The 14,663-nt window shown below is 42.4% G+C and overlaps 1 protein-coding gene across 1 annotated transcript in view; it reads left to right on the top strand.

Moving 5' to 3' along the window:
• Positions 1-407: 407 nt before the first annotated feature.
• MED13L (mediator complex subunit 13L) overlaps positions 408-14,663 on the top strand; it is a 445,177-nt gene continuing 430,921 nt past the window's right edge. Inside the window, exon 1 of the mRNA XM_077834666.1 lies at positions 408-1,233. Coding sequence (XP_077690792.1) covers positions 1,162-1,233 — 72 coding nt within the window. The 5' untranslated portion in view covers positions 408-1,161. The remainder of the gene's footprint in view (positions 1,234-14,663) is intronic.

The raw sequence follows: 14,663 nt of genomic DNA, 5'->3' as shown, positions 1-14,663 counted from the left end.
GCAGTACCCTAACTAAGGACTAGAGGGGGAGATAAGGGCTCTATCGCAGCTCTTGGCACTCTTGCCTAGTAGCTGCACTGGCTTTGCAGCTCTGGGCCTTACTCCCAAGCCCTAGCTGAAGTACTGAATCTTGGCCCTGCTCTTCTGTAGGAGGTGGGTGTGGAACCACCTGCTGCATGGGAAGCGGGCCCTTAGGTGCTGGGGGCCCACCCAGTGCAGCAGAAGGCGGCGTATTCCTTGCTCTACAGCGCCCCCAGTGGAACGTCTCGGAGGCAGCGGGCGGGGGGAGACGGAGGAGGGAGCTGAGCGGTCGCTTCCCCCTCCGCTCAGAACGGCTCACGTGGTACGGCGGCGGCCAATGGCGAGGCGCACTGTGCCTGGCGGCCGCCATTGCTGTCAGAGTGGAGAGGCAGAGGCGAGTGTGTGAGGAGGAGCTGGCGAGCGGGGCCGCCGGGCGGGCAGGGCCAAGCCGAGGGCGGCGAGGACGGGCAGGGACAGCGCGCGCGCTCTGGTCCGCGGCTGCCGCCGGTCGCCCCCAGCACCGGGAGGCCCGCGCGGAGCGTAAACAAGGCGGTGGCGGCGGCAGCAGGAAAACACCATCCACCCACCGCCAGCGGCGGCAGCAGCGAGGGGCGGCCGGGCGGGGAGGGGAGGAGACACGGCCGCAGCCGAGACAGCGCCCCCCGTCAGCAGCCGCCGCCACTGCCTGGGGCCCGGACCAGGCCCCCCCGCTTGAGCTGCCCCCTGCAGGGGCCGCAGCTGGGCCGCGGGAAGAGACCCCCTGAGGCGAGCCCCGCACCGGGGGCCGAAGCGGCGCGCGGAGGAGCGGGGCGGCCGGGGCTGGGAGCGCCGGGCCGGAGGGCGGCCGGAGCCCCTTGGCGGCGGGCCTCGGGCCGGTCGGCTCGGCTTGCCGTGGATTATTTGGCAGGGGGCGGGTAGGCGGATCGAGGCCCCAGTCTGTGGAGCGCCCCCTGCCGGTCACTGCCCCGTCCTCGGGCTGGTGCTTGTGCTGGGGACACAGCGAGGGGCAGGACTGCGGCGGCGGCGGCCCCTGTGACAGGCGGAGCGGGCTGACCCAGGGAGCCCCGGGCGCTTCTTCCTTCCTGCCGGGCCCGTCTCCTCAGACATGCCCCGCTCTGGTGGCCGGGCTCGCCGAGGATCATGACTGCAGCGGCGAACTGGGTGGCGAACGGGGCCAGCCTGGAGGACTGTCACTCCAACCTCTTCTCGCTGGTAAGTGCCCGGAGGGGGGTGTGAGCGCGAAGGCCGAAGTCCGGCTAGTCGGGGCTCACACAGGGACCCTGCTGCTCCTTCGAGCAGCGGCGCAGCAACTTTGTCTGTTCGGTGCAGCTGCCAGGGGCTTTATAGCCTGGGCCCGTGGGGCTGCTCCCTCCCGCTGGGCCCGTGGGGCTGCTCCGCCGCTAGCCCCTCCCCGCGGCTCAGCTCCGTGTTTATTTTGCTCTTTAACATCGTTTGTTGCAAGCGTGCGTTCCCCACACAGCTGCATTGATCTGAATACGAGATGTCAAGGCAACGGATTGGGTGTCCCCTGCCTGTGCTGCCTGCATGTGTGACCATCTCCTGGGGTAAACAGTCTTCTCTCCCCGCCCCTGCCTGCTTTGGCACTTCATGCCCTTGTGCTTTGTGCCTCTTCAACTGCGTGTGGGTTTTTTCCCCTCATCTTTCGTAATGACAAACGCCATTTCAGCAGCAAACAGTTCATGCAATGTGGTTATCTGTAGGACTTGCACTCTGGGCTCTTGTGTCTGAACGTCAGCTGTCTTTATGGTTTTACAGCCGTTCCCCCGCTGCACCGATGGGGGGGGGGGGGGGCGGAGAGGGGACTTTTTCTGGCCTTGCAAGAAAAGCATTAGCTGAAAATGCAACATGCTGGATGGCTTGATAACATAGATGATATCTTCCCATCTCACTGGTAGCTGACAACTTTCACTTTGTATTTAGATTGCATGGTTTAATCTTACAACACTTAAGATATCAATTGTTCAGATTGAACAGTTGCAACTAACTACAGATTTTTAATCTTAATTAAATATGAATAGAAAGAACAATTACTTGCTGTCTGTATTAGTGACATTTTATTTGAAAATGCCTTTTTGCTTTATTGTACGCTATAGCTGCAGGGACGTTAGTGGAGTGAAGGGGAGAACTCTTGGGTCCACAATAGCTACCCAAGGGGGAGGAGGGGTAGAGTATAGGATGTTTATTGGTGAAATGGTAACTCATAAGATAAGGTGGAAAGCAACTGGGTATAGCCTGTATTCCAGGTGGTGTGGGAGAGGAAATAAAAAAAACAAATACACCCTCTTTCCCCCCCCCCCCCACAATAATAGAATTCAGGTTTACTTTTCTCAAGAGGTGGAAAAAAGAATGTGAATTGTTGAGTAGGAAATTTTTAAAAACGCTGATGTTAAAATATGGTTAACTCAGAACCTTCTAGTTATGCATATTGCTAGCCTCTGTAGCCACATGATGATATTCTTTCTTTAATTATTGTTAACCTCAGTCTTTCTTCCATGCACAATCCTCAATATCTTCCTTTGGATTGTTTGTTCCTGACATGTTGTGCCTTGTCTTTAATGAGAATATAATTCTTTTGGGGAAGAGGTTTTATTTTGCTATGTGTTTGTACAGTGGGATCCTGATCCTCCTGACGAGGCTTTTGGGTGTCTGTTAATAACAAATACCATCCTTTTTGGCTTTTTATTGAGTTATAACCACTTTCAGAGCTATGTAACATTATTGAAACTTGCACTTATGCTAATGTTTGCAATGCTTTTGTACCCCTAGTATATGCCTGCAGATACAGCAATGGTAAAAAGTGGTTTGTGCACACCAGTCTTGCATTCTAAGAAAAGCTAACCAGTGAATACAAGAGAATCAACTGTATCAGGAAAGATTGTCACCAGTAAATTAAAGAACAGTTAATATTAGTTTAAAAAAACCTACCAAACAAAAAAAACCCCCAAAACCATAACAACTTCATTCACCTCTTTTGTTTAGGAAATTGATTAGTAAGTTTTGGGAGGTATACGTGGTATAGTTGTTGTCCCATTGTCAGTCCATCACAGGTAAAATAATTCTTGGTATATGGTAGCATGAATTACAAAGCTTAGATTTTCAGATTTTTTTTTTTCCAGAGCTTATACTAAGTAACTTCTATAGAGCAGCAATTTTTTTTAATTGTATGTATAATGTCAGTGAAAGAAAAATACAAACATTTATGGAGTTTGCTTTTAAAAGTGCCTTTTAAGTGCATTCAGACTGATGTATAAAAGCCTCTATACAATCAGATTATGGTAAGGTTATTCCACTTCAAATTTGGGCTTTTAAAACCACCTTATCAGTTTCCCAAACATTTTTTCTGTAATATCAAATAACATTTAAACAACTGTTTGTAGATATGTTTTTATTTAACACAAAGTAGTTTGCAAGGCATAACTTGGCTTAAAATTTGTAGGTGTGGGCAGTACCTAACCGTTTTTAAATGGGTCACTTAACCAAGGTAGAGTCATTTTCATGCTTTAGACTTTAAACATGTTGTAACGGGATCAGAGGACAGCTGTGTTGTAATTGTTTTGTATTTTGCCTAGCACAATGGGGCCCCAACATGGTTTGCCTCTAGCTATTACTTGAGCGTAAGTGTGTGTGTGTGTGTGTGTATATATATCTCCTAGTTTAGTGGTATTTTTTTTGTAATATGTCTGATTCTGCAGACCCTTACACATGTGAGTAATTATTGGAGATATGCACGAAATAAGGTGTTGCAAAGTATAGTCCTTAAATAGTAACTTTATAAGTGACAGTAGCATTTTATAGAGCATAGCTTGCAGTATAATTAGCAAACTCAAATATTAATGTGATGTTCCATTTTTTCAGTTGCATTACTAATTATTAGAACTTTATTGATAAATGTACCATTAAAGAGTATTGACAAGGAGAATATTAATTAAAAATGTTTGGTCACAGGCATTGACATTTTACCCTCAAACTGTTAAATTTGTCAGAATTTATGAAGTATTAAAACTACAGTAGACCAGATTATAAACTACAGGAGCTCTTGCTGGTAGATTATCTTCTGAATACAACAGAACAAAATATACAGAATTGTTGTGTATTGGTTTGGTTCTTGTGAAGCAGTGTAGTTCTTAAAAAGAAGAGAAGTCCTTGTGGCACCTTAGAGACTAACCAATTTATTTGAGCATGAGCTTTCGTGAGCTACAGCTCACTTCATCAGATGCATACCGTGGAAACTGCAGCAGACTTTATATATACACAGAGAATATGAAACAATACCTCCTCCCACCCCACTGTCCTGCTGGTAATAGCTTATCTAAAGTGAGCATCAGGTTAGGCCATTTCCAGCACAAAATGTAGTTCTTAGGAACAAGACTAGTGCAATATTGATTTAAGACAACCCAGTTATTAGAAGAAGTGTAATTTAGCTGTACCATGTTCATTTTTACCTTAGTCTTGCATTAATCTTTGCCTTAAACAGAACATGGAATTCTTGATGGAATAATTACAATAGTGAAGTAGCTACAGAAGCTTTACAATATTCAAAAAACCTTCAGCCTTTTTTTTTTTTAATCCCATCATTAGCATGTGACTTGTTAACTTAGTGTTTTTGTTGTTTGATATAAAATTAGCTTTTTGAACTTTTGTTTATCATGTGTAGATTATTTTTAAGGAGATTGATAGGCATGATGATTTACTTTGAATCCTTGTACTTGAAATTATTGTTTTTTAAATAGAGATTTTCTGATAGTTCGTGGTTTTCCATAATGAGCACAAGGATGGAACACAGTGTTTTTCCTATGTGGTGATGCTATAGAAATGACATTTCATTCAAGATCACTGAAATTAGGACATTGTAATATTTATCTTGAATTATACTTTTTCTTAATCTCGATGCAGAATGGTTATCCAGAGCTTGATTGTGATCTCAAACATACCATAGCTAATGTTGCATGAAACTTGTCCATAATAGTGGTATGAAGGACTGTTATTTGTGTGTGTGTGTGTATTATGTTATATATATCTTAACTAACACACACAGGCACGCAATCATATCATTGCTGAACTGAAGCAGAAATTCACAGTGCCACAATGTTAGCATTCATATTGCCTATCAAGTGAAAAACAAAACACCCCACAAAGCCCACCATTTTTATGTGTTTTTCCTGAGAACTTAGTAGCTCTGCTCCCAGTGTAGGCAGATATTACAATAAAAACAACATTTTATACATTTGTCTTCAGAATGCTGTTAAAAGTGTGGATTTTTTTAGTATTTACAGTATAATCTGTTCTGTGTGAAAATAGTTTAGCTTACTGAAACATGTTTTTGTTTAGAATCCTCTTGTTTATAGCACATGGTGTTAGAGATTTTATTTTATTAATAACAGTGCCACACAATGACTGCGATATCTGACTCTTGCAAGGAAACATGTCTATGTAGGTAGTAATATATCTATGTGGAATAATGTATGAGTTTAGTATGTTATTGTTATAGCTGGCTAATACTTTTTTGAAAGAGCAAATATTCTGAATACAGTATACCAAAATGCTACAAATGTGGGCTCAGTTCTGCAGCCCTTCCTCACATGCGTAAACCTTACTCATGCAAATAGTCTTTGAAGTTAATTGACTATGAAAATGACTAAGGATTACTTATGTGGGAGTAAGGGTTTTTAGGATCTACTCTCTATATGACTAAAATGCAATAGTTATTGATGTTCTTTTAACATAAAATATCTTTTGTGGACAAACAAAAAAAAAACCCCAAGATACAGATCTTGTTTACTAGTGAAATGAAGTAATAAGTATTTATTTTAGGTCTAAAATTCACCTTTCTTAACTTCATTGCACACATAGCAAAATAATTTAATCATTTGAAAACAAAAAATAACTTTATGCAGCATCATGTGATTCAGAGATGAACAAAAAAAGATTGTCCCCTACCCTGTTTCCCTTACACTTCTTTTTTGTTTTTCTCTCCCTTTTCCTATGATTGTTTTATAAAGGGTGGATCTTTTATTGAGCCCTGAAGTCTAGTAAGGTAAGTCTTTGTTGCTCTAGTATTAGAAGCAAGATTCAGAGTTTAGGAAACTTGAGCTAGCAGCATGGAGTTTACCGAAGTGCTTCTGCTATGGGCCATTGCCTCATAGGAGGAGAGACTAGAGTCACCAGTGGGAGAGGTGCTGTGAGCTGTTACTGGATTTTGCTAGTGGGAGATGAGTGATTATTCGCCAGTGGTACTGGATCTACTATATGAAAGGTATGTTCAGAAGAGCAGTGGAAGAGGGGCAGTAGTGTGTATAGGACACTAGGCAACTGTGGAGCACCTGAAGAGGCAGACTAAATGAAAATCCAAAACAGTTTGATTATTCAAAAACGATAAAACCGTATAATTAGAGAAGTTAAAATACTTCTGTGCTTTTACTTTTTTGAGTAATCAGTTATTGGAGCTGCTGCAGGGATATTGTGAAATAATTAACAGACTCATGATAGGAAGTGGGAGATAGTCCACCAGACTATTTCTCTATTGAAACTTGGTCTGTGTCATGCAAATACGGTTCACCTTTGCAATAATCCATTCTGGCTGTGACAAAGGCAGAGGTTATTGTAGTGAAATCTGGGTCCATGAGAAAACATTGCAAACAGCTTATAGGATGCAGATTTAAAAAAAGGCAGATGGCAAAGAGCTGGCAGGAGAAAATCTAATTTACCAACTTCTTGAGCAAAAAGTGGATAATCCCCTCTAAGCATCGATGATGAAGGCAAGACTCACACCTGCTATATTTTCAAGATCTTTTCCCAATGTTTTCTGCTCCAAATGGAGATTCAGCCAATTTGTTCTCACCTAAGTTTCAGTTTTATTGGGAATTCTGACTTAATAAAGGACCTGAGTGTTTTGCCCTGAGAAAGCATAGATGATAAACATAGGATTGCATTTGATGAAAACAAAACATAAAGCTGATTATGACCACAGTGCAAATCATATTGCAGACCTTATGCACGTTTAGGAGATCAGATGGAACTTCATAGAACCTTGCAGGAAAGATATTACATTGTTTTGGACATGAGTAGTTGCCCAAAAGGATTCTTTGAGAGATCCTCTGCAGGAAAGAGCAGAATAGTTGGAGTGATATCACTCACTCCAGTCAGAGTTCACAAGCAAACCAGCAAACTCTCATGGTCATTGGTATCAAAGAATACTAATTGACTGACTGAAAAATATCAACAGGGATCACCTACCATTATCATCATTAGAAGGAGATCAGCCAATGTGCGCAGTCTCAGTTATCATTCTGACACTAAAAACCAGACTTGTTAGGGATCAAGGAAATCGAAGAAGTCCAGATGGTGGCAGATTACTCAAAACAGTCTTCTCAGTAGTTTTTCCTTCAAAAAGGGAAGATAAGAAATAAGGTGATAGCTGATGGAGATACTCAGGAAGTCATTTCTTGACACTGACTAGAGGTCAAATGACCACTTGCTGAAGGTCATTTGATGCCCTACCCACTCATAAGGAGTTGCTAACAATTTAACCAATACAACACCCTACTTGTAGCTGTTTACCATAAATGCAGTGATTCAGATTCCATATTGTTGGCCAGCATAGTGCTATCTCCACAACATTAGTGAGTTATATCTACCATTCAGTGATGGCGTACTTCGTAGGTGTTACAGTATACTTTATTATGTGTCTAAAGTTCCATCTAAATTTAGTCAAGATGATTTTATATTATCTAAAAAATCTTCTAGTTTTCTACGCTAATTTAGGACATACAATATAAATAGTAAGGTATAATGAGCTAGAAATGGAAGTAGTTTTATTAGTTACCTTGATCATTCTCTGCAAAGGAAAGATTGTTTCCAGTTTTAAGTAACTCTGATGATGGGCTTCCACAATTTCCCATGGAGCTAATTCCACAGTCTAATGGATCTCTGTTAAGGGTATGAGTTTTAAAAACTTGGTGAATGACCAGTGGTAGAAATGTTTGCTTAGTGCTTCCATTATTGTAATTATAAATCTAATACGTCACAGGCTTATGAACTAACCTATGCCTATAGAATTATTCCATGTTGTAAATAGTTTCAGGAAAATGTTAAAAACCTTAAAAGCAAGATTTAAAAACATACAGTAGTTGTGAGTTTGCCATTGATTTCATTAGGAGCAGGATTGGGCACATGATTTTAGTTTGTTATATCCACTTTTTAACAATGAAAGATATAAAATGTCTATTTGCAATACTTCTAAAAATACACTTAATAGTGTATAACTCCATTTCCTTTATACTGTAACTCCAAGTTGGATTTTAAAATTTGGAGTTGTTAATTTTGGCCAAGATTTTGTGATTTTGTTTTAAAAATATTTTTGGGAAATTAAGCTATTGCATATAAGAATGTGATTATTACATAGTTTAAAATAGAATTTTAGGAGATTACTAGAATACAGGTATCCATTTCTTTCACTGAAGCAGATTTTTAGTTTAATCTGAATCTCTAACATTTTCTTAAAATAAAAATGTGTTCCATTTGGGAAAAGCAAATGCAATTTTTGGTTGCATTAACAGAGGCATAGCATGCAAGTCATGGGAGGTGATACTGCCACTCACTTCGTGCTGGTTAGGCCTCATTGAGAATACTGTGTCCAGTTTTGGTCACCTCTGTATAGAAAGGATGTAGAAAAAATGGAATGGATACAGAGGCAAATGACAAAGATGATCAAGGGGATGGAATGCAAGCTATATGAGCAAAGGCTGAAGGAACTGGGTAGATTTAGTTTGGAAAAGAGTAGATTGAGGGGGAATGTGATAGCGGTCTTCAAATACTTGAAAGGCTGCCATAAAAAAGATGGACAAAAAGTGTTCTCTCTTGCCACAGAGGGCAGGGCAAGAGGCAGTGGGTTCAAACTACAGCATAGCAGATGTAGATAACATTTTAGGAGAAGCCTAATTGGAAGAACAGTAGGACAATGAAATAAATTGCATAGGGAAGTTGTGGAAGCTTCTTCTCTGGAGGTTTTCAAAGAGAGGCTGGATAGCCATGTGTCTTGGATGGTTTATACCAGTGGTTCTCAACCAGGGATGCATGTACGCCTGGAGGTATGCAGAGGTATTCCAGGGCGTACATCAACTCATCTAGATATTGGCCTAGTTTTACAACAGGCTACATAAAAAGTAGTAGTGAAGTCAGTACAAACTAAAATTTCATACAGGCAGAGTCCTGGGGGAGCAGTGACCGCCAGGGGTGCCCTCTGCTGGGACATAGCCCCTAGCTATCCCTCTCCCTGCACCCTGAGTTACCCCCCTGTCTGCACACAGCTGCCTGCACCCTGAGTGGGGTTCAGACTTTTTGAGCTGAGTGCCCCCTCCCCCTTTGAGTTACGAGTTTTGGTTGTGTTCCCTCCCCCCCAACCCAGACAGGCTAGGGGGTGGGCTGCTGAAGGTGAGTCGGGGTAGAGGTGGTGCTCCGTCCCTGGGCACTGCTGTGCGGAACTGGCCCCCTCAAATAGAAGTCAGACTACACCTAGTGGAGGGCCCCACCCCCTGCCTGGTGCCCCATGGGGCTAAAGCCCTCATCCTCCTTCTGTCTGGTGACTGAAGCCCAGAGCCCTGAGGCATCCCCCGCCCTCTGGGTCTTGGCATTTTTTTACCCTTTTGGAGGTGGGGGTATCTCAGGAAAAGGTTGAGAACCCGATGGTTCTAGGAAAATTTATTTCATTATATTGAAGAGTCAGTTGTGAGAGATGTTGGCATTCAAGCTGTTTCTTTGGTACTTTCAAGAATGTTTATTGGAATGATCTGAAGTTCTGTCATCTTGCACTGGTGGATGAATTCACTTCATTACATTGAGGAGATACTTAGTTTTTTCCAATATTAACAAAATAAAAAATAATTTGTATCTATGAAATGTGCATTTTCTAGGATCGAATCTCACCAAGGGACCTCTACATTATTTTGTAGGTATCAGTTTCTTCACTTGCCGCACTTACTATATACAAGGATGTAGAAATATTTTATGTTGGGAGTTCATGTTGTAGTCACAATCCTGACTGGACGTGGAGTGATGATTTATTATGTGGGCTTTTTTCATTCAGTGAAGTAAGATTAAAAAAATGTATTTATTACCCAATGATAATATTCCAGGTTATATTCTGTGAATATACCAGTGAGATACTATGAATCTTTTCACTGAAAAATATGCTATATAATACGTTGTGCTTCTGTGTCCTCCCTCTTACCAACTTGCATATGCTTCTTTTGGTATATCTTAATCTTTTGAATAGTCAGAAAGGCTATATACGATTGGAACAAATGTACTTTGCAATAAACACATAACTAAACACTCATCTTTTATATGAAAGAGCATTCCTTTGTTTACTAGATTACATGAGATTGTAACTCTTTTTATTGTAGTTATCATTTTGGTATTACAATCCTGCCAGTTCTGTGTTGCATCCTAGTCCCCCATGGTTTCTCCTTCTGCAGTCCTCCATCCCTAAAATAAATATTCTCCTGTCACTTTCCCTCTGAAGTTACTAGCTACTGACAGGGAAGGGGGAAAACCATTTTTTAAAAATGAGCTTCAGATCAGGTGGAGACAGATAAACTAATACAAGTAGCCTGCTGTACTATAGCTATTTCATTTACCACATCACCAAAATGACATTGAAGCTTTGTGGTACATTCCGTCTGCATACAGACAATCAGAAAATAAGCACCAGAGGCATGAAAGGCATGTGATACTAATAATGACAGCTAGTATCATGTTTCTATTGTGACTTCAGTTACTTACATCATCTTACATTAGCATGAGTCCTATGCTGTGGGATATCTGAAAATAAGCTTTCTGACACCTTCTGGTAAGTTTTTGGTTTTTCAGTGCAAGGATTTCAGTTTAGCTTTTTATTTATTAAGCCAGACATCATTTAAGTTTCACACAAATCTAAACAGTTTAGGCAAACTTTCCTTGGGATTGCTGCCATATTTATGACAATATTTAAATTTGAATTGTTTTGGTATGACTGTAGATTATTACAGTTTGAGGGAAATACCATGTTTGCAATCCAGAAATCTTCATTGTTATTTGTATGATCTTTTTATACAGCTGGAATCACATGAATGACTTGACTATTAATTCTGAAAGAACCCACTTAAGAAAGTATCTGTGGGTTGTTCTGTTGAATAATTGGTTGTGTGGCACTGATGTAGCAATTATACTTCAGGTCTGGACACAGTTATACTGACCTAACTCCCGGTGTAGACAGCACTATGTTAATGGGAGGGCTTCTCCCATCAGTGTAGCTGCTGCCTCTCAGGGGGTTGGAGTACCTACGTATATGGGAGAAGCTCTCCCATTGGTGTAGTCCTCTTCACTAAAGTGCTACAGTGGTGCAGCTGCAGTGCTGTAAGTGTAGACAAGCTCTAAGTAACTTAGTTTTAACAAGCTTCTCCCTCCCCCTCAAATCAGTGCTAGTATCTCCACAGGCTCTTCTTATCAGGTTCTGTCATAAAAATAAAGGGAAGGGTAATCACCTTTATGTATACAGTGCTATAAAATCTCTCCTGGCCCGAGGCAAAGTCCTTTTACTTGTAAAGGGTTAAGAAGCTCAGGTAACCTGGCTGGCAGCTGACCCAAAATGACAAATGAGGAAACAAGACACTTTCAAATCTGGAGGGAGGGAGAAGGCTTTTGTCTGTCTGTGTGATACCTTTGCCGGGAACAGATAAAGGATGCAAGCCGTCCAACTCCTGTAAAGTTAGTAAGTAATCTAGCTAGAAAATGCATTAAGTTTTTTTTGTTTTGGCTTGTGAAATTCGCTGTGCTGGAGGAAATGTGTATTTTTTTTTTTTTTATAACTTAAGGTTTTGCCTAGAGGGATTCTCTGTTTTGACTCTAACTGCCTGTGAGATTATCTTCCATTCTGATCTTAGAGTTGTTCTATTATCTTTTTTTGTTTAAGACTCTAATTTGGTTTTTTGGATGTTAAAAATCCAAGGCTGGTCTGTGCTCATCTTGTTTATTCTCAGGCCTCCCTAGGAAAGAGGGTGTAAGGGCTTGGGAGGGGAGAGTTTGGGGAATTAGGAACTCCAAGTGGTCCTTCCCTGACTGGTGGTTAAATCACTTGGTGGTGGCAGCCTTTAACTAATCTAAGGACAAAACCTTTGTGCCTTGGGGAAGTTTTAACCTAAGCTGGTAAAAATAAGCTTAGGGAGTCTTTCATGCAGGTCCCCACATCTGTACCCTACAGTTCAGAGTGGGGAAGGAACCCTGACTTGGTGGTAGCGTGGTGGGATCATTTTGAACCAGAAGCACAGACCTGAAGAGGTTTTTTGCTTTAGTTTTTTTTTTAACTGAGAGCAGCTAGAGGGTTTTCTGTCTTTGTTTGGAGGCAGAAGTTTTAGTTTTTTAATAAAAGGATTTTTCTGTAGGCTGAGAACAGCTATCAGAGGCAAAGGTTTCAGGTTACAGCACAGCAAATTGGGAATTCACAATTCAAGGTTTTTTTTCTTTCTTTCTAACTCTCGGGTATGGCTAGTTTAAACACAAAGAAGATAGGAGGACAGAAAGCAGTGTCCAACGGAAACTGGAATTAGCCAGATTGGAAGCTGAGGAAAGACAAAAGGAACATGAAAGATGGGTAGAACTCAGACAGATGGAGATTGATGCACAAAGCAGCCAAAGAAGAAGCCAGGGTGAAGGCAGAAGCTGCCCACAAGAGAGCTATGGCGGCAAAAGAAAAAGGGCAAAGACAGAGGAGTCTGCCCAAGAGTCTACCCACAGGAGAGCTATGGAGGCAAAAGAAAAAGAAATGGAGGAGAGGGAAAAAGAGAGGAAGCATGCACTGAAGATAGAGAAGGCAAGGGCTCAGCAGAATATACCGAATAACCCTAACAGTCCTTCCCAACAATCCACAAATGGGAGGGACTATGTCCATAGTATGATGAATCCAGTGATATTGCTGAATATTTTCTCACCTTTGAGAGACTGTGCACACTCCATAAAATTCCTGACGCTCACAAGATGACCACATTGGTCGCAAAATTGACTGGAAGAGGTCTGGAAATATTCAACAAGATGCCTATTGTTATTGTTGAGGCTTCTGACTATGATAAAGTCAAGGATTTGGTTTTAAAACAATTTAAAGTTATACCTGAAACTTAAAGTAAAATTTCGAACCCTTAAGAGAAGGCCTGGACTAAGTAATGTGGCTTATGTAAACCAGATGAGGGATCTGTTTGATAAATGGCTCAAAGGACGGGATGTAACTAGTTTTGGAGGAATGCGGGATTTAATGATAAAGGAGGAATTCCTGAATATGTCCAAGGATGATATAAAACAGTGTTTATGGGATAAGAAAATGGACTCAGCAGAAAATCTTGCTTCTTACGCTGATCAATACGAGCAGTCCTAGACCGCCAGAGAGGTGGGGCAAACCGGAACAAAACAGGTGGAGGGAGGAGAAAGGAACAACCCTGGTGGCAGTTTGAGCGTATACCAAAAGGGACACCCTCAGACCATACGCTACTCCCGGGGGCAGCCCAAGGCCCCAACTACACCCCAAGGAACACTCCAGACACCTTATCATCCCGCCACACTGTTCTCCAGCAACCCACCTCGCCCCAGTGACCAGTCAGCTGGGCGATGTTCTAAATGTAATGAGCTAGGGCATGTAAAGGCCAACTGCCCGAAGAACCCCAACAGATTACGGTTCATTGCACCGGAATCACACCAGAGGTCCTCAGGCCCAGATGCCTCCCAGATACCCTCAGAGCGGAGGGAAACTAAGTGTGGGCAGGAAGAAGGTTACAGCTTGGAGGGACACTGGAGCACAAGTGTCGGCTATCCACCAATCCTTAGTGGACCCCAGCTTAATTGACCCAGAGGTCCAAGTGACTGTTCTATCGTTCAAGTCAAACTCTTTTGGGAAGAGCATCTTCGCAAGCAGGCTGGCTAGCCTAGTTTGGAGGGCTTTAAACTAGGTTCACCGGGGGAAGGAGACCAAAGCCCTGAGGTAAGTGGGGACGTGGGATACCGGGAGGAAGCACAAGCAGGAGAGCACGAAAGGGGAGGGTTCCTGCCTCATACTAAGAAAGCAGAACAAACAACAAGTTATCTCAGGTGCCTATACACAAATGCAAGAAGCCTGGGAAACAAGCAGGGAGAACTGGAGGTCCTGGCAGTCAAGCAATTATGATGTGATTGGAATAACAGACTTGGTGGGATAACTCAGATAAATGGAGTACTATCATGGATGGATATAAACTGTTTAGGAAGGACAGGCAGGGCAGAAGAGGTGGGGGAAGTTGCACTGTATCTAAGAGAGCAGTATGACTGCTCAGAGCTCCGATATGAAACTGCAGAAAAACCTGAGTGTCTCTGGATTAAGTTTAGAAGTGTGAGCAACAAGGGTGATGTCATGGTGGAAGTCTGCTATAGACCACTGGACCAGGGGGGTGAGGTGGACGAGGCTTTCTTCTGGCAACTAACGGAAGTTACTAGATCACACGCCCTGGTTCTCATGGGAGACTTCAATCACCCTGATATCTACTAGGAGAGCAATACAGCAGTGCACAGACAATCCAGGAAATTTTGGAAAGGGTAGAGGACAATTTCCTGGTGCAGTGCTGGAGGAA

This window comes from Eretmochelys imbricata, chromosome 15, assembly GCF_965152235.1.
Source record: "Eretmochelys imbricata isolate rEreImb1 chromosome 15, rEreImb1.hap1, whole genome shotgun sequence".
In the NCBI taxonomy this organism is placed as follows: Eukaryota; Metazoa; Chordata; order Testudines; family Cheloniidae; genus Eretmochelys; species Eretmochelys imbricata.
The sequence above is the reverse complement of the archived record's forward strand: the minus strand, read 5'-3'. Positions and strand labels throughout refer to the sequence as shown.